The following is a 27,433-nucleotide window of genomic DNA, read 5'->3' as shown; positions in this document are numbered from 1 at the left end:
CATCAATGATCAGACATTATTCATTAAAACATTAAATAATAATAATAAAGAAATATTTCTCCTTCATCAAGTAAACTTGATGAGTTTGAAACAGAATATTTAGAACTAAATTCCCTCTTTGAGTTTGGATCCCTCCACTGCAGCTCAGCAAGGAAACACTGAAGAAACACAAACATACTTACTTGATATGTGGAACTCAGACTGCTGAAGCCTCATATTAGTTTACACTCTGGAAGTCATTTTTACTCACAACAACACTGTGGATTTTAAATTCCTGAAAACATTTACATTCTACACATTTGTGTTCAACAAATCCTGAAAATTATGAACCAAACATTTGAAACTTCACTGAAGAATTTAAATTTAATAAAAAGAAATAAATCTACCAAAGCTACAGTCAGTGAACTCACCTCAGAGTCTTCAGTCTACAGTTTGGACTCTCCAGTCCAGCAGACAGACGCTTCACTGATGAATCAGACAGTTTGTTTCCACTCAGGTCCAGATCTGTCAGATGGGAGGGGTTGTCCTTCAGAGCTGAGGCCAAAACTTCACAGTGAGTCTCTGAGAGTCCACAGTACCGAAGTCTGTAATGACACAAATATTCCAACATATGTTATCATGAAAGAGGAAACTTTATATTTACTTCATGCATTTGATGATCAAACAGTTTGATGCTCATTATTTTGATGAACATTTGTTCATCATCTTTTTATTAAATGTAGTTTTTCTAATGCATTTGATTCCTTAAATGTAAAAATGAAGCTCAGAGAAAGTTCAGACAGGAAGAGCATCTTTTTTACAAGCTCACATCTATAGTTTGATTTCTCATCCCTCAGTCATTCTGATCTTTCTCACAGCTCATCATTTCCTTTCTGTCATTTCTGGGGCATCAATTAAGACGTCAACTGTTCACATCACCTGCTCACATCTAACCAATAGCACGCTGACACGCCTTCTTTGTCAGCCTATCATATTGCAGCTGTCTTTTTAAATGTTTCTCCCTCTCTGCTCAGTGCTTTCAGAGCTGCTGCATATCAGGATAATTCAGATTCAAGTAGTTGACTCTTGGGAGAAATGTCAAGTATCAGGCTTTGTCAACCAGCTCAGTCTGCTGTTGTACTCACTCCATGTTTATCAATTGGAGCCTGTTCATTGAAGCAGTGTTCAGTCAGCGTGACTGCTCTCTGCTGCTGTGGGAACATGTGTGTGCAAATATTAGTAGCCTAGTACTTGGATTTCTATCTAGATATTGTAGCTGCGTTGCTGTCTGCATCACTTTAACTTCCTCTCTTCAAGCAGCAATAGTTTTACCTAGCCTTTGTTCAAAAGTCAAGTCACACACAGATGAGATCAGCTGTCCTAATTAACGTTGATTCAGGTGCCTGGTTCAGTGAGCCGCAGTCTGTGTCCAGCCAAAGATCTTTTCTGAGAGAGGATGCTTCCTCGCTCTGTTTTGTTTCTTCATCAAACAATGTTCATGAAACGTGGCCACTCTAAAGATTTCCAGTAAGTTAGTAAGCATCTTTCTTTGCTCACAGGTAACATCTATCACAAGAGCTTTTGTAGCAACTCATAATGTAATAATGGCTCATAATGTAATAACAGCTCATAATGTAATAACAGCTCATAATGTAATAAATTAAATGTAATAAAAGTTCATAATGTAATAATTGGCTCATAATGTAATAAAATCTTGAGCGCATAACGTAATAACGCCTTTGCGCATAATGTAATAATGTAACAATTTATTACATTATGAGCCCAACTATATAGCAACTCATAATGTAATTACAGCTCATAATGTAATAACAGCTCATAATGTAACACTGGCTTAAACTGTGACAAAAGTGTTGCATTATGACCATTTCTTTACCGTTGCTGTTCCTGCAAGGTGAAAGGACTTGCTTTCACCCTGCAGGTGGTGCAGGACGTGGTGGAGCATTAAGTCCATAATGGCCACACCTGCACATTGACTACTCGAATTCACCTACAGGCAGAGGTCTGTGTTTGTCTATGATTTGTACATAGGTGGCACTACAGTAATAGGGTGGATAAGGGAAGAGGGAGGGGACTGTAGTTCATGTAGTTTAAGAACATTTTTTATTGCTACAATAAATGCAGAAAACAGTAATTTCTACATTTAAAAACACATTTAAGATGGTGCTTTTCAAATAAGTAAGTTAACACTCTTTCCTTCACAGCCTGATGACGACCTTAGAGTTAAAATGTTGCTGTTTTTTTATTGCTGGTCTTTAATGCCAATTCAATAAACACTTTTAAACATTTTCCTGCTACTTACATTAAATACATGATACAAGCAGCATGTTCATTCAACATTCACTTTATTTAGAAACTGGTGAAACTATATTCTCAACATGAACCAGCTCACTGAGCTCATAACTTCTTCAGCCTGTCAGGATACCCAAGTAAAAAAAAAAAAAAACACAAGTCGTGATTTAATTAAACAATTCACATAAATAATACATAATCAGAAATTATAGTTAGCCAACAAAAATCTAGTCCAGGGCTCCATTTGTCAGGAACTATTCATGCCCCTGATCACACAGATCAGGGGCTGATCAGGTGAATGGTGATTTAGAAAAAAAAACAACTTTATTTCTTCCAATATATGTCAGTTATATGGAACCATCCAGAGGATATGTGTCGAATCACAATCCATGCAGTAAACCACCTGGCATTTTGGCTGAAGAGCTGCCTGATGTTGGTTGCAAGGCCACTATTGCGTCCAGCTGCTTTATATAACCTGCGAATATTTATACAGCAGTCTTCATCCATCTCAATATCTAAACATTCAACCAAAGAACCACGTATATAAATTCTTGGTAGGAATGGCCGGGTTAGCTCTCTGAATAAGTTGTAAACTCTGTTGAAGGTGCCCAGCATTGTCATATCCATCAACAGACAATGCTGGATGGATGACACTACCAGCAAAGGCAGGTTAGGGCTAACAACCAAGAGGGTATCATCAGGAACAGAAGGAACAATATCAGGGCCAGTTTGATGGACTGTGTTGAGGTCACCTGGAGATCACATGGTGACCCTAACACCATGTCATCATGAGGATCATTGTAGTGATGGTTAGAGTCAGGGTCAGAGTGATGATCAGAGTCCGGGTTTGAAAATTGGTCAGAGTCAGGGTATGAATGTTGGTCTCAGTCAGGTTTGAAATGGTGGTCAGAGTCAAGGTTTGAAGGTTGGTCAGAGTCAGGTTTTGAATGGTCTGAATGTTGGTCAGAGTCCGGGTTTGAAGGTTGGTCAGAGTCAGGGTCTGAATGGTGACTTTATTTGTACCTTTATTTCAGAGGTAAATGATGATAATGCAACACTTTTTTCACAATATAATCTATTATTACATTATGAGCTGTTATTACATTATGAGCATCATCAGTAAGGCTAATGATGTAATAAGTTATTACATTATGTGCAAAGCTGTTACATTATGTGTTCATGATTTTATTACGTCATGAGCCGATTACTACATTATGAACTTTTATTACATTGAAGTTATTACATTATGAGCTGTTATTACATTATGAGTTGCTATATAGTTGGGCTCATAATGTAATAAATTGTTACATTATTACATTATGCACAAAGGCGTTATTACGTTATGCGCTCAAGATTTTATTACATTATGAGCCGATTATTACATCATGAACTTTTATTACGTTTAATTTATTACATTATGAGCTGTTATTACATTATGAGCCATTATTACATTATGAGTTGCTATAGCTTTTCATAAAGTCACTGTGAAGGTTGTTTCTATGCAGCATTTAACTTTGTATTTGGGTTCCAGTGATTCAGCAGTAAGCTTCCTAGCTAGCGCTGCATGTACGTAGCTGCTAGGCTAAATAGTAAACTTCACTGTTAGAGTTTTATTTGATTTCCAACATTTGTACAGAGCTGACCATGCTCCTCTGATACTGATGATTCTGGACAGGAAACACTTATTTTCATGCTTCGTCTTTCACTTTAGTTTCCTTTCATTCATTCAGAACATCTTCATCAGGCAGGACTTCATCTTCATCAACGAGGACTTCATCTTCATCAGTAAGGACTTCATCTTCATCAATAAGGACTTCATCTTCATCAGCAAGGACTTCATCTTCATCAGCGAGGACTTCATCTTCATCAGCGAGGACTTCATCTTCATCAGTAAGGACTTCATCTTCGTCAGTAAAGACTTCATCTTCATCAGTGAGGACTTCATCTCTGACTTCAATCATCATTGTATGTTACTGCGTAGTTTAATAAGTACAAGTTAGTCCTGATCTCTAGCATTGCTGGCTATGGCCCATCATGCAACAGGGCAGACTGGACAAGTTCACATTGGTAGTTGTTCAACTCATCATGCCCGTTAGCATCGCTGCTGCTAATGGAGCTCTGGTTTCATTATATCGACTTATGATTGACATGTTTATTATTCTTAGTGTGCAATGAAGAAACCAGTCATGCTCATTATTTAGTTTCATCTCTTAGATTATTATTATTATTCAAGATAATCCTGAAAATTATGAACCAAACAGTGAAGGATGTGAATTAAATAAAAAGAAAACAATCTACCAAAGTTACAGTCAGTGAACTCACCTCAGAGTCTTCAGTTTACAGTTTGGACTCTCCTGTACAGCAGACAGCAGCTTCTCTGATGAATCAGACAGTTTGTCAAAATTCAGGTGCAGCTCTGTCAGATGAGGGTTGGACTTCACAGCTGAGGTCACAACTTCACAGTAAGTGTCTGAGAGTTTAACGGCAGTAAGTCTGTAATGACACAAATATTACAACACATTATCATGAAGTGGCTCAAGGTTCAGACTAACAAGGAGAACACATGTTTGAATCTCTAAAACTAAAGTAATGTATTAAAGTAAGTTATTAACAAACTAAATGTAAACTCCATGTGTAATGTGTAGAATCAGTAGTGTAGGGAAGTGCATGGATGAGGGGAAATGTGTGCTAGACAATAACAAACACATGAAGCAAAGAAAGAAAAGAGATGTTGCTGGTGGAAGAGAGAGGGAGACACTGAGCAGGCCAGCTTTGATAAGGTGATCCAGCCCAAAGCCCAGCTGATACTTCAGCCTGATGACTCTATTAAAAAATAAATAAATATCAATGTATTCAATATTTAGACGTTTAGTGTCCACTTTCTTTCCTGAGAATCTGAAAAACTGATTCAGCACAAACACAATGAACAAACCAATCAGGTTGAATTATTTTAACATGATGTCATCAGAAAGATGTTATCAGTGTTTCAGCATTAAAATATAACATTGAGATTTAATGTGTATCAGATCTCTTTAAACAGACTGAATTCTGCCGTTCTGCTCTTATATATTGATCAGACCTCTGTGCATTTCCTGCTACTACTCTTCTCTACACCAACAAGAGAGAAAACAGCTGAGAGTTTCTTTCTGTGAGCAACAGAATATCAGAAAGACTTCAGAACAACACCATGTAACACCACTTCCCTCTTTATAATAAAAAGATGAACTGATGAGAAATAAAAGGCTCCATTGCTCGGCTCAACACACTCAGGGGTTTAGTCTCTATGACCAGTAGTTTACGGAGGCTAATGTTGGTTGACGTTAGCTAACTTTACATATTGTTGTATAACTGACATTACTGAATCAGTCTGCTGATTGGCTGATCCTCCGTGCTCACTATGAAATGTCTCAGAAACCTTTCAGAAAAAAATGACGATGAAAGCATTTCTCTCTGACTTCAGAAATCTTCTTTGGAAAATGAAACAGATCTTATTTTAAACTCTTAATCATAGTGTTAAAAACAGTGTGTGATTATATATGATTTACAGAAGCTGCTCATGTAATAACTTTACTGCATTCACTGATAAGTGTAAAATACTGATATATGTTGTGATAAAATGCTGCTGTAATAAAACCTCAACCACAACCTCTAAAGTCCTTCATGTGTTTCACCAGGTTTGAATGAATCCTCCAACACACAAAGGAAGAGAAAGAGAAGGAAACACTGTCAAATCCAATAATGACTAGAAATAAATAGAATAACTGTTCAGTAACTTAACGGCTATGAACATCAACATTATTTAACACCTGAGACTAAATATAACTGACATGTTATTTCACAACACTAACCCAACAACTATTTTAACTATAATAAAACATTTATATTATTTATATTTGAAGAACTAAACTAGTAATCTACACTGATTTATAATGTTAATCACATCTGGACTTACACAGCCTTTCTGCAGTTCCTCACAGCTGGGATCAGTCTCCGTTGTCCCTCCGCTGATGTGTTGTACTTCTTCAGGTCCAACTCATCCAGAACCTCCTCTGACATCTGCAGCATGTAGGCCAGAGCTGAGCAGTGGATATCAGAGAGTTTCTTCTCTGATCTGTTCTCTGACTTCAGGAACTCTTGGATCTCCTGATGTACTGAGCGGTCGTTCATCTCCATCAGACAGTGGAAGATGTTGATGCTTCTGTCAGGAGAGCTATCACGACTGTTCATCTCCTTCAGGTTGTTGATGACTCTCTGGATGGTTTCTGGACTGTTGTCTGTCTGACCCAGCAGGCCTCCTAAGAGACTCTGGTTAGACTCCAGAGAGAGGCCATGAAGGAAGCGGACAAACAGGTCCAGGTGGCCATTTTTACTCTTGAGAGATTTCTCCATGGCTTTCTTCAGGAAGTCATCCAGAGATGAGTAACTGTAGTCTTCTCCCAGGAAGTCCTTCAGTACCTTTGTGTTCCTGCTGGTGTAACAGTGGTACATGTAGACTGCAGCCAGAAACTCCTGAATGCTCAGATGAACAAAGCTGTAGACTGGTTTCTGGAAGATCACACTCTCTCTTTTGAAGATCTGTGTACAAACTCCTGATAACACCGAGGCCTCTGTGACATCAAGACCACACTGCTCCAGGTCTTCTTGGTAGAACATGATGTTTCCTTTCTCCAGTTGTTCAAACGCCAGCCTCCCCAGCTTCAGAAGAAGGTTCCCGTCAGCCTCCGTCAGCTCCTGTGGACTCGTCTCATGTCCCTCATCATACTTGTTCTTCTTCCTCTTTGTCTGAACCAGCAGGAAGTGTGAGTACATGTCAGTCAGGGTCTTGGGCAGCTCTCCTCTCTGGTCTGGAGTCAACATGTGGTCCAGAACTGTAGCAGTGATCCAGCAGAAGACTGGGATGTGACACATGATGTGGAGGCTCCTGGATGTCTTGATGTGTGAGATGATTGTGCTGGACTGCTCTTCATCACTGAATCTCCTCCTGAAGTACTCCTCCTTCTGGGGGTCAGTGAAGCCTCGTACTTCTGTTACCCTGTCCACACATGAAGGAGGGATCTGACTGGCTGCTGCAGGTCGGGAAGTTATCCAGATGAGAGCCGAAGGAAGCAGCTTCCCCTTGATAAGGTTTGTCAACAGCACGCTAACTGATGACTTCTGTGTGACATCAGACACGACCTCACTGTTGTTGAAATCCAGTGAAAGTCTGCTTTCATCCAGGCCGTCAAAGATGAACAGAACTTTACAGCCAGCGAGCTTCTCTGCTGTGAGCTTCTGTAATGTTGGATAGAAAACACGGATCAGCATGAGCAGACTATACTGCTTATCTTTGATCAAGTTCAGCGCCCTGAACGAGAACAGAATCAGCAGACTGATATCTTGGTTGTTGGAGCGCTGTGCCCAGTCCAGAGTGAACTTCAGCACTGAGAAGGTTTTTCCAACGCCAGCGACGCCGTTCATCAGAACCACTCTGACTCTGTGTAAGACTTCACAGATGTCCTGATCCTTGGTTGGAGCGTCATGGAGGGTCTTCATCTTGGAAGCTGTTTCAAGCTGCCTCACCTCATGTTGGGTATGAACCTCTTCAGTTTCCTGTTGGTCAGGTAAGACTTTAAAGATGTCCTGACACTTGATTGGAGCGTCATGGAGGGTCTTCATCTTGGAAGCTGTTTCAAGCTGCCTCACCTCATGTTGGGTATTAACCTCTTCACTCTGTCCCTCTGTGATGTGGACCTCAGTGAAGATGCTGATGAGGAAGGTTTTAGTTCCTGCTTCATCAGTTCCTTGAGTCACACATTCACATGTGCTGCTCAGACTGATCTGATGTTCATCTAAAACCTCCTGCAGACCACTTTCTGCTGAAAGACAGATAAAGAAGGTATCATTATAAATATATGTTCAGTAGGATAGAGGAGGTAGATTCCTTACTTTGTACAGTGCTGGTCTGACTGCTTGTCTGCAGTCCAGCTCTGGTTCTGGATCTTTTTCCACACTGGGGACAGGAGGAGTCTTCTGATGAAGCAGACTGGTCCCAGTATGAGGTGATGCACTGTCTGCAGAACCAGAATCCACAGCTGGTAGAGGCTGGATCCTTCAGGACGTCCTGACACAAAGAACAGCAGGACAGCTGCTCCTCCACAGAAACAGCCCTCCTCTTCCTCTCTCTGTGGACATGAACACATTCTTTATGTCACATGACATTAGTGGAGGCCAACCGACAGCTCACATGCTTCATGCAGCTCTTTCCCTTCATAAACAGTCCAGACTCTCAGTATTTATCGTAACACTGTGACTTTATTTATCGTGAGTAACACTGAGACTTTATTTATCGTGAGTAACACCATCCATCCATCCATCCTCTTCTGTTTATCAGGGGTCGGGTCTCAGGGGCAGCAGCCTAAGCAGGGAAGCCCAGACTTCCCTCTCCCCAGCCACTTCGTCCAGCTCCTCCCGGGGGATCCCGAGGCGTTCCCAGGCCAGCCGAGAGACATAGTCTCTCCAGCGTGTCCTGGGTCTTCCTCGGGGTCTCCTACCGGTGGGACGTACCCTGAACACCTCACCAGGGAGGCATCCGGGAGGCGTCCTGATTAGATGCTCGAGCCACCTCATCTGGCTCCTCTCGATACGGAGGAGCAGCGGGTCTACTCCGAGCTCCCTCCGGATGACTGAGCTTCTCACCCTATCTCTAAGGGAGAGCCCAGCCAGCGTACGGAGGAAGCTCATCTCGGCCGCTTGTACCCGTGATCTTGTTCTTTCGGTCACTACCCAAAGCTCATGACCATAGGTGAGGGTAGGATCTGTGCAGAGTCCGCATTACTGCAGACACTGCACCGATCCGCCTGTCGATCTCCCGCTCCATCCTTCCCTCACTCGTGAACAAGACCCCGAGTTACTTGAACTTCCACTTGATAGTAGGGAGGTTAAGTGACTTTTGACTTCAAGTCATGATGCAAAGGTCCCCTTTGGTATGGAAGTACCTTAGGGTCATACAAATAAATTTATCCAAAGACACAAGTGAGATCACACTTTGTATCGGAAATACACACATTTTTAAAAAATGCCCACCGACCATACTTGAGAGGGCCATATCTTTGTTTCTGTTATAGATATAATGACACATTTGGTGTCAAAGTGTACATTTATGGGGTCAAGGAATCCAATAAAATAGGTTTCAAGACTAAAAAAACAATATTTTTTTATTGTATTTTCTTACCATGACAATTGGAGGTAAACTATGCATTTTTTTAATTAAAAAAACACACAACACATTCCATTCAAAACTTAATAATAATTTAATAAATAACAACTAAAAGAGGAACTGAGTAGTGGGACAACAAGTTCATAACTATATTCACAGATTAGAAGTAGGCAATGCCATACCACAATTTTGTAGTGATGAAGACTATTAGTTTGGTGTAAATACATCACTAAGAGGATTTTCTATCCTGCATGTCTGCACTACTGTGGGAACATGAGCCATAACATCCACAGACAGACATGCAAGGAAGCCTCTGCATGCAGCATTTGCAAGGTGCCTTACAGTCAGTCTTACACTTGCAAATGACAAGTTCTGGCAAGTCTTTTGAAATAGTGGCAGTTGTGGTGTAGACAGGAGTTCGAGGAGAGTCTGGGGAATCCTGCTGCCATCCCCATAGAGACGGTGAGACTGTTGCATGTTGTTTGACAAGTGTATTGCCCCATACATGTCCACTCTAAAGAGAAACATGATTAGTAATACAAAGGCCCTCCATTATTCTTAGCTATATTTATATTAATATTTATTTATATTAAAGTTGTTTTACCTGATAAGCTACTCGAAGGAGGTGCTGATGAAGTGCATCACTGCTTGGTGGCATGTGGTCAAAGTCTTTTCCTTTGTGAAAGAAGAGGAAGAATCGTGCAGCATCCACAGTTGTGACGTTGTCCTCAGATACACCATAGAGCACTGTCTACCACATCTGGGGTCATGACGATTGATTCAGGTAAGTCCAGCAGATCCCCACTATCCTCCATGAAGGTGGTAGGGGACTCTGTGAACAGTGGCAACGTATGATTTGGATGGGGGGCATGAGGCAGCCTCTGTGATGCTGGCATAATATGCAGCCCATGAGATCCATTCTCTGACTTCAAGGTTCTCTTTCACAAGAAGGTTTCTGACTCTCTCTAACCACTGGTAGCCTTCTTCAATTACATTGATGAGAGGACGGGAGGCTGGACGAGGATGACTGTTGGTATTCAGGGCAGGAACATACAAGACCTCATCAGGTGGCAGTGACACATTCAGATCCATGGTTGTGTAGTGAGGTGGCAAGGATTTCACATGCTTCTTCCCCATTTCAGCTGGATCTAGGATGTCAGTCTGTCTTCAGTCTTCAGTCTTCAGTCTGTTGGCTTTCTGAAGAGAAGTGCTGTTGGATGCTGATGCATGTTCCATGTAGGGCCGATGTTGCTATTGTTGATGATGGGTTGTGGTCAATGTTATCAAAACCACCAATGGTGAAGACACCCTTGACTGCCTGAGGTGGGACCACAATACCAAGCCTCTCCCAGTGACTGATCACTGAATTCGCAATATCTATGCCAAGTGTTTTCAAGCGGTCATATGACACACATATTCCTCTTCTATGAATGGCCTCCACCAGATATCTACTACCACTTTGCTGGTGTAGTTTCCTTGCCAGATATAACGAAGCTGGTGTTTCCATCCATCCATCCATCCATCTTCTTCCGCTTATCCGGGGTCGGGTCGCGGGGGCAGCAGCCTAAGCAGGGAAGCCCAGACTTCCCTCTCCCCAGCCACTTCGTCCAGCTCTTCCCGGGGGACCCCGAGGCGTTCCCAGGCCAGCCGAGAGACATAGTCTCTCCAGCGTGTCCTGGGTCTTCCCCGGGGTCTCCTACCGGTGGGACATGCCCTGAACACCTCACTAGGGAGGCGTCCGGGAGGCATCCTAATTAGATGCCCGAACCACCTCATCTGGCTCCTCTCGACGCGGAGGAGCAGCGGGTCTACTCCGAGCTCCTTCCGGATGACTGAGCTCCTCACCCTATCTCTAAGGGAGAGCCCAGCCACCCTACAGAGGAAGCTCATTTCGACCGCTTGTACCCGCGATCTTGTTCTTTTGGTCACTACCCAAAGCTCATGACCAGAGGTGAGGGTAGGAACGAAGATCGACTGGTAAATCGAGAGCTTCGCTTTCGGCTCAGCTCCCTCTTCACTACGACGGATCTGTGCAGAGTCCGCATTACTGCAGACGCCGCACCGATCCGCCTGTCGATCTCCCGTTCCATCCTTCCCTCACTCGTGAACAAGACCCCGAGGTACTTGAACTCTTCCACTTGAGGCAGAATCTCATCCCCGACCCGAAGAGTGCACTCCACCCTTTTCCGGTTGAGGACCATGGCCTCGGATTTGGAGGTGCTGATTCTCATCTCGGCCGCTTCGCACTCGGCTGCGAACCGATCCAGTGAGAGTTGGAGGTCACGGTCTGATGAAGCCAACAGGACCACATCATCTGCAAAAAGCAGTGACCCAATCCTGAGGTCACCAAACCGGACCCCCTCCACACCCTGGCTGCGCCTAGAAATCCCGTCCATAAAAATTATGAACAGGATCGGTGACAAAGGGCAGCCCTGGCGGAGTCCAACCCTCACTGGAAACAAGTCCGACTTACTACCGGCGATGCGGACCAAGCTCTGACACCGGTCGTACAGGGAACGGACGGCCCTTATCAGGGGGTCCGATACCCCGTACTCCCGGAGAACCCCCCACAGGATCCCCCGAGGGACACGGTCGAATGCCTTCTCCAAGTCCACAAAACACATGTGGACTGGTTGGGCAAACTCCCATGCACCCTCAAAGATCCTGGTGTTTCCCTCTCTCTTATATGATGAGGAACACTGCCATGTTTCTTTGATCTGCATCGCACAGAGTTGAAGATTATTTGCTGCCCAATGGATGTTGCTGCCTGGGACTTCTCAGGTCCAGGAGGTGGCTGATCAATACCTGATCCATCAAGAAGCATGTGTAAGAAAGATCTCAGCATGGGAGGGATAGAATCAGCTTCACAGGAAGTTGAGAAGGAACCTGTAAAAGCATGCTTCATGGGGAGATACTCTTGCCGAAGGATTTTGGCTGCTTTGAAGATGATGGAGACATCAGTAGATGTTTTGTTTTTCATGTCAACAACAGCTTTGCTCAGGTCATCATCAAATACAAGGGACCAGACACGATTTATTTGTACGGATCTGATATCAGGAATCAGGCGTTCAATTTCCTCCCGAAGGTGTGTAGTATTGCATTTGATGTTTGTTTGATGTGAAGAAATAAAGTTGCTTTAACATCATGCGATAGTAGATGAGATGAACAAGCATTCACAAAAGTAAAGGTTTATCAAATAATGAAGCTAACTAACTAGGCAGCACCATGTAGCCTATGTGCTGGCTTCAATAATAATGGCTAACTAGTTAAAGTAGTTAAACTAGTTATTAGGTAGTTATAATGAAGTTAAGTAGTTACTAGCTAGCTAGTTATTAGTTATCTAACAAACATTTTTCTATTCAATGAAAAAGTCATACAAACCTCAAAGTGTTAACCTGTAACCTCTGACCTTCAACAGCTGTTACGGCTGTCACAGTCCCTGGTGCAGATGGGATGTGTTGTTGCAGGAACTAACTTCAGTCCAGCAGGAAGATGAATCTGCTCCAATGTTTCAATTTATCAAAGAGTTTTTGTTGTACGTTTAACTCCCGACTGCTGCTTTGCTCCCGTAACTGCTACACTGTTGCGAAGTAACAATGCCCTAGTAACCACCTTAGAACTCCCTCAGAGCAGAGCCATGGAGATAGAATTATATCTCCATGGCTCTGCCTCAGAGACTCCCCTTACACATCACAACATCACATTCACATTACAATACATAGGCCACTCCGGACTGGTCGAAATCTCGTGCTACTTAGGACAAATATAATGCAATGAAGTAGCCGCACTGCTTAAATTAAAAATTAAAGTTTTTGAAGGAAAAGAAAAACAAGTTAAGTCACTCTGATGACACATTTTTTTATGTGAAATGTGCGTATTTACCCCCAGTTGTCATGGTAGCAGAAAACTGTTGGTTTTTTTAGTCTTGAAACCTATTTTATTGGATTCCTTGACCCCATAAATGTACACTTTGACACCAAATGTGTCATTATATCTATAACAGAAACAAAGATATGGCCCTCTCAAGTATGGTCGGTGGGCATTTTTTAAAAATGTGTGTATTTCCGATACAAAGTGTGATCTCACTTGTGTCTTTGGATAAATTTATTTGTATGACCCTAAGGTACTTCCATACCAAAGGGGACCTTTGCATCATGACTTGAAGTCAAAGGCCTATTTTTTGGGCTTAACCTCCCTACTATGAGGCAGCATCTCATCCCCGACCCGAAGAGTGCACTCCACCCTTTTCCAGTAGAGGACCATGGCCTCGGATTTGGAGGTGCTGATTCTCATCCCAGCCGCTTCACACTCGGCTGTGAACCGATCCAGCGAGAGCTGGAGATCACGGTCTGATGGAGCCAACAGGACCACATCATCTGCAAAAAGCAGTGACCCAATCCTGAGGTCACCAAACCGAACCCCCTCCACACCCTGGCTGCGCCTAGAAATCCTGTCCATAAAAAATTATGAACAGGATCGGTGACAAAGGGCAGCCCTGGCGGAGTCCAACCCTCACTGGAAACAAGTCCGACTTATTGCCGGAAATGCGGACCAAGCTCTGACACCGGTCATACAGGGAACGGACGGCCCTCCAGGGGGTCCGATACCCCGTATTCCCGGAGAACCCCCCACAGGATTCCCCGAGGGACACGGTCGAATGCCTTCTCCAAGTCCACAAAACACATGTGGACTGGTTGGGCAAACTCCCATGCAAGTCAAGGATCCTGCAAAGGTTGTAGAGCTGGTCCACTGTTCCACGGCCTGGACGAAAACCACCCTGCTCCTCCTGAATCCGAGGTTCGACTATCAGACGGACCCTCCTCTCCAGCACTCCAACACTGAGACTTGTTCTTATGACTCTGATTTTTGTTTTTTTATTAATTGTTCCTGAAAAGAAAACTGAAGGACCAAAAGATACGCGGACCCTTGGTCAAAACTTGTTTCTCAGACTTGTCGACTATTTGCATAAAACAGGAAGAAACAGTTGATTTTACAGTCAGTTTTAAGTCCTTGAACTTCATCTTGATTCTCTTCACAGTTTACATTCAGAGCTCACAGCACATACACTCAGGGCTTTAGTCAAGAAAGCACATTTAGAGAAAACTCAGTTTGTTCACCCTGAGATGACAGAAACTCTGGATGATCAGTTCCAGAAAGAGAGAAAACTAAAAGTCTGGCTCAGTTACCACAGAGTCAGTTACCATGGGAACTGAACATCTGCATGTCCTTCTGTTATAACACTGACTCTGTAAACACAGGACAGCTGTCAGTTTGTCACTAAACTCTTTATTGTACATAATGTGTAATCTCCTCCTCAGTGGCCAGGCTCCATATTCTTACAGCACCAACCCCTGTTTGTAATCCAGAACTGACATATAGATGTCATAACACTGTGACAGTTATATGTTTTCTATGAAAACACATCAATCATCAGAACACCACTTCTATGAGGGTAATAAAGCATGCGTTGCACCCTCACTTTAATGTTTTGGATCTTCAGTTGAAATTGTAATAATAAATGCTGAATAGAGTGTGGTAGGTCTTAGGCTCACATACTGTGTGAGTGTCTCTGTGTGGACCTGCTGTTGTGGTTCATGTATGTGCAGCAGCAGCATGTGTGAAAGGGCTGAATGAAAGTGAATGTTGGCACTTTTCATAGACAGACAGTCAGATGTTACAGACTCTGCTCTGTCCTCTTTCTCCAGATGTAGATAAGATGTAAACCAGTAACACTGGAGACACACACAGTAAAATAAACCAAGTCCTGCCTCTCAAGTGAGCAGCTTCCTATACATTACATGACTTTAACTACAACATATATTACTGACTGACTTTTTAACACTAATAGTGTTGTAATGTAGTTTATGAAATGACATTTAAAACCTGAATCATCTTCAGCTCAGTTTACAGTAGAAACAGGCTCTTACTTTGTGTCTGAGGGTCCAGGTTCATTACTGAAGTCTGGAGGATCTTCTTTAGACCGGTCCCTCTTCATAGACAGACAGCTGGATGTTACAGACTCTGCTCCGTCCTCCTCTTCCTCCTCTTTCTTCATCTTCTGGAGTCTGAGAGGTAAACCAGTAACACTGGAGACACACACACATACACAGTATAATAAACCCAGTCCTGCCTCTCAACTTAGTAGCTTCTTATTAGTTGACATGACTTTAACTACAACCATGTGTGTTTTCTAGTCATCACAAAGAGAAACTTTGACTCTGGTTTAAATACAACAGACTTTAGATAAACATGTGTGTGCTTCTTAACTGTGACTTCTCTGTACTTTAATCACATTACATCGCTGTGAAGACAGAAACCAGGAAAAGAAAAGAGGAAACTACTTTTAAAGACTCTGGGCCAGATGTGTGGTGTGTGTGTGTTGTGTGTATGTGTGTGTGTTGTGTGTGTGTATGGTTGTGTGTGTGTTGTGGTGAGTGTGTAGTGAGTGTGTGTGTTGTGGTGAGTGTGTGTGTGTGTGTGTGTGTGTGTGTGTGTGTGTGTGTGTGGTGAGTGTTGTGTGAGTTGTGTGGTGAGTGTGTGTGTGTGTGTGTATGTGTGTGTTTGGTGTGTGTATGTGTGGTGTGTGTGTGTGTGTGTGTGTGTGTGTGTGAATGGAAGACGTTGTAGAGAGAGGAAGAGGAAGTTGTTGCTTTGCATAAAGATGTTGTCGAATTATTTTTCCTCCCTTTTTTTTATAAATATTTTTTCTGCAATTTTATTTTTCAGTTTGACTTGTTTGGTGAAAAACTAAAAAGTTTCAACAGCATGTATCTGCAAACATTTCTGTGCATGTGAACAATCTGAAGAATATTATAGCAAAGCAAACTAAAGATGAGATAAAACCAGTCTGTGTGGAAGAGGCCCAGTGGCTTCATACTGACTGGGGATTATTCTGACACAGTTTGATCAAATAAAACTTAATATTAGTATAAATAAAGATTTAGATGAACACTCACCTGCTTTAAAGCTGCTTCGTCTTCTTCTGCTCCGTTGACTTCAAATGGCGGCTAAAGTTACTTCCTGTTGGACTACTTCCTTCTTCTTTACTGGAAGTCACGTGTGTGGGTAGGTGTGTGTTTGTGTGTGTTAAGTACTTCCTCTTTGGTGGAAGTACTTCGGCCTCTCCATCTGTTGACTGAGTCCTCGTGCTCTGCATTCTTGTTGTAGTGCATGCATGCTAAAAGCAATCTAAGTATAACAAAGGAACTATTAGTAGGTCTACAACAGATGAGGATCTCTAATGTACAAAGTAAGACGGTTAAACATTGTGCAACATTTTCATGGGTGAAAGAAATAATTACAGTTTATGTTCAGCTGGAAACATTCTGACAAAATGAATGCAGACCATGAAGTTACCAACCTGCACAGCTTTTCAGTAGAAGAGAACACAACATAGTTACATTTAACAGTTACACTCCACACAAAAAATTACTCATCATTATTCATCATAGTTTTATTAATACACTGCCTACCTCGTCCTCGCGCTGCGTCCGCTTCACTTCCGTGTTTACAGACAGGTAAATGAACTCACCTAGATGCGCGTGATCTGCGTGCACGTCGCTGTCAGCCTGATGACGTCAGTGTTGAAGCTCTTGTGTTGTGGAAATGTTTCAGGTATTGCAACTTCTTAATGGTTCAATATGAACCTTTTATACAGTCTATGATATTAACACAGACACAAAGTGAACATTAGTTGGCTAGGGTTAGGGTTAGGGTTAGGGTTAGGGTTCTGTCCTAAAAAATAAAGTTAAAAGTAGTTTCCTTTCAAATCTGGCAACAGTGTAGCAACAGTGTAGCAACAGCCTAGCAACAGCCCAGCAACAGCGTAGCAACAGCCCAGCAACATTCCAGTAACAGCCCACCAACAGCCCAGCAATAGCCCAACAACAGCCTAGCAACAGCCCAGCAACAATCCAGCAACAGCCTAGCAACAGCCCCAGCAGCAGCCCAACAACAGCCCAGCAACAGCCTAGCAACAGCCCAATAACAGCCTAATAACAGCCCAGTAACAGCCCAGCAACAGCCTAGTAACAGCCCAGCAACAGCGTAGCAACAGCCGAGCAACAGCCCAGTAACAGCCCAACAACAGGCCAGCAACAGCCTAGCAACAGCCCAGCAACAGCCCAGCATGTTTTTGTGCCTGATGAAGGAGAATAACTTTTGTGTAGAAATGAAAGACTTGGGGAGTAATGGATTACATATAACAGCGTTACGTAATAGAAGCTGTATTCTGTTACAGAATAAAAAGAAGTAATCAGATTACAGTATTTAGTAAAAATGTGGTTTATTTTACAGGATTATAATTTTAAAACACATTTTCAATAACAACAACAATATATACCATGTACTGTAAAAGTCCCAAACCAAAAAGAGCAGAAACGAGACACACACAAACACACACACACACAGACAAACACACACACAGAGACAAACACAGACACAGACACACACACACACACACACACACACACACATATACACACTCCTTCTTATCTAATGCAGTATGAATCTTGTCCACTATATGTAAAAGGGCCATATAGACATGATGTCATGGAGTTATTATCAGACTGAAAGCAGCCCTGCATTAAAACAGTAGGTCAGACTGAGATTCACCTGCTGGACAGATGAGAAAAAAACAACAGAACAGGTGTTTCTACTGTCAGGCTGCAGAAAGCAATCGGAACATCATCATAACGATCAATAAACAGATAAACAGGATGTTTATTTACTCAGATTTAACCTAAAAACTGTTGTAGTTTCGCTCGTCACAACATTAAAGCTATTCAGAGTTGGGAGTTGGAGAACCACCAGCAGGCAGTCAAAGAACTCTCAAAAGCCGCTGAGATGAGGAGCCAATGGCTGTGGGTTAAGAGAAAGGACTCCACCTGGGCCTCCAAGTGAGGAGATGGCATCTTGGGGTTGAGCCTGGGACGCCAGGATTCAAAGCTGAACCCTCTGGAGGTGTCGTGGACCTATCACCAAAATATCAAAGAAGTAGGAAGGAGGGCGCCCACCTGACAACCCAGAGGATGCCATCACTCACTTGACCATCCCACAGAGTCCAAGTAGCCTCATATGTTCAACTAAGGGATGATAGCATCCAGTCCATATACACAATAGATCTGATCATCTGGTGAAAGTGCAGCTGAAAACAAAGTAAAGACCTTGTGACTGCTGAGAAAGTGCAGCTGGCAGGAGGGAACAGACCCCCACAGGGCTGTTACAGGTTAGCTACCTATGGCAGCGGTATCCAGCATGCAAGGTGTATGGGTCCCACTTACACATGGAAACGGAAACCTTTAAGAAGGAAATAACCCCAGAGTAACAGAGAGTGTGGGCAGAAGACGACTCATCGGCAGACAACCCAGCAAAGGACACAGGAACAGAGAAGATTATGAATTGGAGAATCAGCAAACCTGAGGCTGCGGTAGAGTGCGGTAGAGTGCAGGCTCCAGAGCTGCATATGTGACTGGGCAAATGTTACATCCACCAAAGGCCTGAAAATACATCAGGGTAAGAAAGGGTGCCAGAAGAAGGGGCAACAGGAATATTGGATCAAAAGCTACTTTCTGAGAAGAAAGTCGAGTCAGTCGTCTCAGTTCAGCAGTAGGACAGAAGCCACAGTCTACAGGACTTCAACAATCCTGTCCCAGTGGAGGGAGAACCAGGCACAGAAGAGAAACCTGAACCCAGCAAACTATGACCTGCAGCAGAAAAGAAGATGTACGGATGAAGGCCTTCCATCAAATGGCCAAAATCTTGTGAGACAGCATCGTGGACAGAGATTGACATGAACCTTTGTAACATGTTGGAGACACTCAGAGGCACTACCATGAAGAAGCTGGAGAGGATGGGAGAGGTAGTTTACACCTATGGAGTGAACCGGTTTGGAATTGTTGAGAGGAAGAAATCAGCCCGGAAACTAACCACCCTCGATAAGACTGATAACTGCATGATGGGTAAACACAAAGTTTAGAGGGAAAAATCACTATTTGATGGAGCTGTTAACAACTCATAGACATCTGAAATGTGAGCCGACTACACACTGCTGACTGGTTTCATCTTTAACAATGTGTTGTATTTTAAAAGCTTGTTATATTCTCCATTGTGTCAGTAAAGTGAGGATGCTTTCAACAATAATGTCATGAATAGTTTTTATTGATGATGATCAGATAAAATACATGTGAGAAGCACAAAAACACTGTGGGCTTCCACAGCTGGACAGATGTTATTAGATTGAAACATGAATAGAGCTGCATGCTGCTCATTGGATCCTGACAGCAACAACAGCTGACAGTCAACTGACACTAATCAATGAATCATGTAGAAGGAAAAATAACTGAGTGTTTGAGTCTGAGACAGATCTGCTTCACAGTGCAGAGTGTGTGTGATGTTTGATTTCAGCAGCTGATCTTCAGTCAGCAGAGTTTCTGTCCACAGGAGAGACTCTCCCTCCTACAGAGGACACAGAGAGACTCTCCCTCCTACAGAGGAAACAGAGAGACTCTCCCTCCTACAGAGGACACAGAGAGACTCTCCCTCCTACAGAGGAACGAGAGACTCTCCCTCCTACAGAGGACACAGAGAGACTCTCCCTCCTACAGAGGAACCAGAGAGACTCTCCCTCCTATAGAGGAACCAGAGAGACTCTCCCTCCTACAGAGGAACCAGAGAGACTCTCTCTCCTACAGAGGACACAGAGAGACTGAACCAGGACAGACCCAAAACCCAGCATACAGAGGTTCAGTGAATGTGGTGTTGAAGGTGTGGAGGTGGATCAGTGTGTCAGAGGAGACTCTGTAGAAGGACAGAGTGCCAGCAGGACAGTCTACATACACTGCTACTCTGTTAGAGACGGAGGAGGAGGAGGAGGAGGAGATGGGTGTTTCTCTGTTATTGTGACGGACAGAGTAACCATAATAATCAGAGCACCACAGACTCCAGGACTGATCATTCCCTCCAAACCAACAGTCAGAATTGCCTCCTTTCCTGCTGATTCTTCTGTAACTCACTGATATAGAGACTCTTCCTCTCCACTCGACCTCCCAGTAACAGCGACCAGTCAGATCATTTCTACACAGCAGCTGAGACCAGGAGTCAAATCTGTCTGGATGATCAGGATATGACTGATCCTCCTCCACATGTGTCACCTTCCTGTTGTTATCAGACAGTTTGAGTTTTCTGTTCATTGTGTTTGGATCCAGTTCCAGTTCACAGGCATCTGATGGAGAGAATGAGACACAATTCAGCTGCAGTTTATCATCTGTTGATTTATTAACTACTTTACTGAAACCATTCAAACTTAAACCATCTCCATGACAACTGAGACACTCCATCACTGAGGAAGACCATGAGATGTGACTGAAAGCTTTGGACATAGTAAGAGTAAGTGGACCTTTAACAGTTCAGTTAGAACAGAGGTCTTCAACAGAGGGTCTGCGACCCTAGGGGGTTCGCGGACGTACTGCAGGGGGGGGTCGCAAATGTTTTGGTTGATTAGACATTTTTTTTATATTCCCCCTTGCATTTTTTTCTACAAATTGAAATGTCTTTAAATACACATTAACATGAATCCAACACACTGTAGTGATCAGATAAATGGAGGCAGAATGCATCTTTCAGTCAGCGACACACAGGAGATCTTTCAGCCCCTATTGCTGCTGTGCCAATCACGAGGCCGTACCTTGCACATGTTTAAAATAAAACAGGAAGGAGTCTCCCGCATATTGATAGCAGCTACCTGACACCGGCAAATGAGATCCAATCTCCCGGAATCTGGAATGAGATTGCTAAGATTGATAAGAGCGCGAACTAGAGAGTGACGGCACACGTGTGTGTGTTTGTGTGACTATAAATGTAGCCTGTGTGAGAGCAAAGCGTCCTTATAGCTCTGTGTTGCTGCTTATTAGACCGATCGCACCCCACCCCACCCAGCACCGATCACTTTCTTCACTTATTTTAGATACTTCATCCAGTTTTTCTCAAAGTTCTCATGACTCAAACTGAAAACACACTCACACTTCCTCACACCAGGTTTCAGTCTCTGCAGTCCACCATGCTCCATTCTGGAGGAAGAGACAAAGACACAATCAGCTTCATACACCTTCACTCATATCCACCATTAAACATGAACCACAGTCCCTCAGTTAGTCAGAGTGTCTGTCCATCTCTCCATACCTGATAGTGTCCACCTGTCTGTCCATACCTGAGAGTGTCCACCTGTCTGTCCATATCTGAGAGTGTCCATCTGTCCATATCTGAGAGTGTTCACCTGTCTGTCCATACCTGAGAGTGTCCATCTGTCCATACCTGATAGTGTCCACCTGTCTGTCAGTACCTGAGAGTGTCCACCTGTCTGTCCATACCTGAGTGTCCACCTGTCTGTCCATACCTGAGTGTCCACCTGTCTGTCCATACCTGAGTGTCCACCTGTCTGTCCATACCTGAGAGTGTCCAGTCTCCAGTGTGGATTCTCCAGTCCAGCAGACAGAAGCTTCTCTCCTGAGTCTCCTGGATGATTGTAGCTCAGGTCCAGCTCTCTCAGATGGGAGGGGTTGGCACTCAGAGCTGAGGCCAGAGAAGCACAGCCTTCCTCTGTGATCAGACATCCTGACAGACTGAACATACACAACACTTCATCTAATGAGCTTAAAAACATTCTCAACTCAATAAACAGGATTTTGTGCTACAGCTCCCCCTGCTGTATGTTGCTGTCATGCAGGTACATTTGAGGTTAGTAGGAGAGAAAGCACATGTTCCTGCTGGAGGCTGCATTCTGATTTATGTTGGCAAAAGAAATTACTTTAAAGTTAAATATTGTTCTACAGAATATCTAAAGAAGATTTCAGAGAAATGTACTGATATTTTAACTTATTTTTCATTTCAACAATGTTCACTGTGTGATCACAATAATTTAATTAGGAAACTTAGTGTCTTAATTCATATTTCTAATTTCATGTGTTTAAACATTGAATTTGTATTTTACACAAAAAAGTTAAATATAAGTAAGATCATGTGCAACATTTCCTGAGCAGTAGATCTGCTTTTTATGTTCACCTGCATGTAGAGATCATGACAGTAATTCTGTCTGTGTTGTATATTTTTCTGTTATTCATTCCATTATATTAGACTTTGATGAATTAATGCGCATTGAGTCTTCATTGATATTAAATTACAGAAATATATATCCTGGAAGGAGTTTTACTTGCTGTATACTTGATGTTAAATCACTTCAGCTCAGGCAGTACACTACATCTTTTTGGTATCATGAACTTCATGTAAACAAGAAACTGCGGAAAAAACAAAATGTTACTTTATATACACAGTAATAAAACTGACCTGAGAGTTTCCAGTCCACAGTGTGGACTCTCCAGTCCAACAGAAAGCTGCTTCACTCCTGAATTCTGCAGGTCGTTGTTACTCAGGTCCAGATCTCTCAGACTAGAGGACTGGGAGCTGAGAACTGAGGACAGAGGTGCACAGCTTCTCTCTGAGAGGTTACAGCCACTCAACCTGGAGAAGAATCAGCAGAACAAAAGAATTGCAAACATTTACTTTTCTTCATTGAGCAAAGATTAAACTACATTAATCTGGATATTTCTGTGTGCACCTACAGAGCTTTGCTGGAGGCTTTGACCACTGGGAGCAGCCTCAGAAGAACCTCCTCTGAAGCAGAGTATTTCTTCAGGTCAAACACATCCAGATCTTTTTCTGATGACAGTAAGATGAAGACCAGAGCTGACCACTGAGCAGGAGACAGTTTATCTGTGGAGAGACTTCCTGATCTCAGGGACTGTTGGATCTCCTCCACTAGAGAACTATCATTCAGTTCATTCAGACAGTGGAACAGATTGATGCTTCTCTCTGCAGACACATTCCCACTGATCTTCTTCTTGATGTACTCGACTGTTTTCTGATTGATCTGTGAGCTACTTCCTGTCTGTGTCAGCAGACCTCGTAGGAGAGTCTGACTGGTCTGCAGTGAAAGACCCAGGAGGAAGCGGAAGAACAAGTCCAGGTGTCCATTTGGACTCTTTAAAGCTTCATCCACAGCACTCTGGTAGAAACGTGCTGATTTGTCTCTGAACATTTCAGACCACGATGCTGTTTGGTCTTCAAGCAGATTGACTCCAGACTTGATGAATGTCAGATGGACATGAAGAGCAGCCAGAAACTCCTGAACACTCAGATGGACGAAGCAGAACACCTTGTCCTGGTACAGCCCTCTCTCCTCTTTAAAGACCTGTGTGAACACTCCTGAGCATACTGAGGCTGCTCTGATATCGAAGCCACACTCTGTCAGGTCTGATTCATAGAAGATCAGGTTGCCTTTCTGCAGCTGCTCAAAAGCCAGTTTTCCCAGAGACTCAATCATCTTCCTGCTCTCTGGACTCCAGTGTGGATCTGTCTCAGCTCCTCCATCATACTTGATGTTCTTCAGTTTGGATTGAAGCACCAGGAAGTGGATGTACATCTCAGTCAGTGTCTTGGGCAGCTCTCCTCCCTCTCTGCTTTTCAACACATCCTCCAGAACTGTAGCAGTGATCCAGCAGAAGACTGGGATGTGGCACATGATGTGGAGGCTTCGGGATGTCTTGATGTGGGAGATGATGGTGCTGGCCTGCTCCTCATCTCTGAATTTCTTCCTGAAGTACTCCTCCTTCTGTGGGTCAGTGAACCCTCTGATCTCTGTCACCATACTGACACACTCAGGAGGGATCTGATTGGCTGCTGCAGGTCGTGTGGTTATCCAGAGGCGAGCAGAGGGAAGCAGTTTCCCCCTGATGAGGTTTGTCAGCAGCACATCCACTGAGGTGGACTCTGTAACATCAGTCAGGATCTCAGTGTTGTGGAAGTCCAGAGGAAGTCGACACTCATCCAGACCGTCAAAGATGAACACAACCTGGAACTCTTCAAACCTGCAGATTCCTGCTTCTTTGGTTTCAGTAAAGAAGTGGTGAACAAGTTCCACCAAGCTGTACTTTTTCTCTTTCAGCACATTCAGCTCTCTGAAAGTGAATGGAAATGTGAAGTGTATGTCCTGGTTGGCTTTGTCTTCAGCCCAGTCCAGAGTGAACTTCTGTGTTAAGACTGTTTTCCCAATGCCAGCCACTCCCTTTGTCATCACTGTTCTGATTGGTTCATCTCTTCCAGGTGAGGCTTTAAAGATGTCTTCTTGTCTGATTGTTGTTTCTGGTCTGTCTGGTTTCCTGGATGCTGTTTCAATCTGTCTGACCTCATGTTCATCATTAAGCTCTGCAGTCCCTCCCTCTGTGATGTAGAGCGGTGTGTAGATCTGATTCAGAAGGGTTGGGTTTCCTGCTTTAGCGATCCCCTCAAACAGACACTGGAACTTCTTCTCCAGGTTAGACTTGAGTTTACGTCGACACTTTGCAGCATGAGCTCCTGAATGAACAAACAATGAAATCAGTGAGTGGATCCTACAGAAAGTCTAGAAATCTGAACATGTAAGTGTGTCTGTGTAGTTTTTCCTCCTCCACCAGTGTTATTCAGCTCATCAGTGGAGGACAAACAGCCTCTGATCTGATGCAGATGTGTGCAGCATATTTACAGCAGAGTTTGAAATATAAACCTCTCCCATGTTGCCTCCATTTTCTCTCCATCATGTTAAATCTGTTAAAATCCTCTTACTGCTCTGCAGACGCTCAGCCAGCTCCTCCTGCTTCATTCTCCTCAGGAAGTGCAGTGTGATCTTCAGAAATGCCTCTCTGCTGCTCCTCCTCTGCTCTTCCTCCTCACCGTCCAACACCTCCTCATCCTCACTCTGACTCTCTAAGCATTCTGGGTCATCTGGACTCAGACCCCTCTGGACTCTCTTCAGCTCATTCTTCACAAAAGTGACGATGTTCTCCTCCAGCAGCTGGAACAGAAAGATAAAGTGAACATTTCATTTAAACTGGTAGAACACAACATGTGATTCATGTGTCAGTCTGAAGGCCTGCTGGTCTAAATAGAGCAGCATGGACACTGTTAGGACATGAATGCTACTTTACTATTTCATCTGTGGTTGATGGAGTTAATAGTAAAAGGTGTGTTTGTACATGTACACACCATAAATATGGATTCAAGCGGTGTTTGATGCTGCTGTGCAGACTGATCACTGGGAACCGCTGAGCTCTGCTGCTGAACTCTGTGGAGAAAACATCACGTTTAAGGACATTTAATGACTCAAATCTGCACTCAGCTTATTAAAGATGTTCTGTCATGATGACTAAATGAACTCCTGTAAATGCTGCTCTGATTACTGGATGTTAAATTCTTACCTTCCATCAGCAGGTTGTCCATCTTTAAAGAAAAGAGGAGGCTCCATAGACCAGTCACTCTTCATGGACACACAGCTGGGTTGAGGAGAGTCTGCTCTCTGCTTCTGCATCCTGATATAAAAAAACAAGTGAAATAAGCATGTAGTTAACACCAAAGAACTGCTGTCCAGCTTCACTGAGTCTCTGCTGCTCAGTGCTTCCACAGACACCAAGCTCCCAAAACATCAGCCCCCCTGCTGAGGTCCTCCTGTCTCTTGGTCTCCTTTCTACGTGGTTTTGTTGACACCTTGGTCCCCAAAGTTTCTGTCCTGAGCAGCTCTTTCAGTCTCCAGACTGGTCCTGCCCATCTGTCCTGCCTTCTTTCTCCTCTTTGTTTTCTCCCTCCTGACCAGCCTGGAGGGACATTTGGGAGCTGTCCCTTGAGGGGCGACTGTCATGATTCCTGTTTAAGCTCTGTTTGTGGTGTCCTGTCTGTTTATGTCCCTGCCTTCAGTTTCAAACCCACCTGCTCACCTGCTGCCACTGTGTAATTCCCTCATCAGCTCCTCACTACATATACTGCTCTCACTCATTTTCTTTCATTCTTGAAACTAGATTGTGATGCTGTTCCTGTCTGTTCCTGTTCCTCTTGTTACCTGTTCCTGGTGGTTTCAACCTTATTTGAACTGCTTTCCCTTTATGGTCTGTAAGCCTGTCTGTTGGTTTCTGAGCATTAAAGCTGTTTTCCATTTAACCTGTCTGTGGTGTTTGTGCCTGGTTCACCTGCTCCGCCCCACATAACACAGGAGGTTTATTATTTCAATTCTTACCTTCCATCAGCAGGTTGATCATCTTTAAACTCAAGAGGATGCCTCATAGACCAGTCACTCTTCATGGACACACAGCTGGGTTTAGGAGAGTCTGCTCTCTGCTGCTGCATCCTGATACAAACAATGAACAAATCAAAGAGTTTAAAAAGATGAATTTTGAGCAGACTGTCAGCAGCTGAAGTTGTAGAAGCAGAATGAAAATCAGTAAGAAGACAGTGGATGAGAAACGTTCTCCTGTTCATCAAACTCTCATCTGATGAAAGATGCTGTCTCATCTTAGTTGATTAGTTGACTAATCAGTGGTTGAGCTCTTTGTTAACTCACAAAGTTAGTAGTTCATTCTGAGTTATTGTGACTTATTATTCAGTAGTTGAGTGTCAGATGTGACAGTGAGTGTGAATAATGATGGTGGAGTGATGTGAGTGGAGAACAGTGATGGACAGTTAGAGATCCTCATCTCACCTCTGAGCCTCTGATGTCTGGCTGTCATGTTCCCCACACAGAGAGCGTTTAGAGGGAGGGACTCCCTCCTCTCTGTCCTCACACTGATCCATAGCAGAGAAACACCTTCACACAAACACAACAACATGCTCATTCATTACAACCAGCTGCACATCACACAGGTCTGCGCTGCTGTCTAACATCCTGTCATTATTCATTCCACCACCAGATGGAGCCAAAGTAACAAACTATTTAAAGACTTTCACTCAGCTTTAATGTTTAATAACTTCGTTTCTGAATGTTCCACTGACTTTTCATTTGCCTGATTAAATAACTGAATATCATGAATGAAAAGATGTTTTCAACAGTATTTCTGTCACCTTCTTTTAACACATTTCATAGTATATCATTATATG

General features: G+C 43.3%; 2 protein-coding genes across 2 annotated transcripts; both read right to left on the bottom strand.

Annotated features, from left to right (window-relative positions):
• Nucleotides 1–6,249: 6,249 nt before the first annotated feature.
• On the bottom strand, nt 6,250–7,524 carry LOC128367057 (protein NLRC3-like; the record flags this gene model as incomplete). The annotated part of the gene is made up of 1 exon (XM_053327855.1): nt 6,250–7,524. A coding segment is annotated over one exon (1,275 nt), but the record flags the coding sequence as incomplete, so codon positions are not given.
• Nucleotides 7,525–20,121: 12,597 nt separating this feature from the next.
• On the bottom strand, nt 20,122–24,182 carry LOC128366987 (uncharacterized). The gene is made up of 6 exons (XM_053327744.1): nt 24,163–24,182; nt 23,098–23,316; nt 22,823–22,996; nt 21,928–22,101; nt 21,503–21,549; nt 20,122–20,705 (listed from the first exon to the last, which is right to left on the bottom strand). Exons 1-6 carry the CDS (start codon nt 24,180–24,182, stop codon nt 20,170–20,172), a joined length of 1,170 nt encoding a protein of 389 aa, XP_053183719.1. The 3' UTR covers nt 20,122–20,169.
• Between the last annotated feature and the right edge of the window lie 3,251 nt (nt 24,183–27,433).

This window comes from Scomber japonicus, chromosome 10 (genome assembly GCF_027409825.1).
Source record: "Scomber japonicus isolate fScoJap1 chromosome 10, fScoJap1.pri, whole genome shotgun sequence".
Classification (NCBI taxonomy): Eukaryota; Metazoa; Chordata; class Actinopteri; order Scombriformes; family Scombridae; genus Scomber; species Scomber japonicus.
Note: the sequence above shows the minus strand (reverse complement) of the source record. Positions and strands in the feature narration are given on the sequence as shown.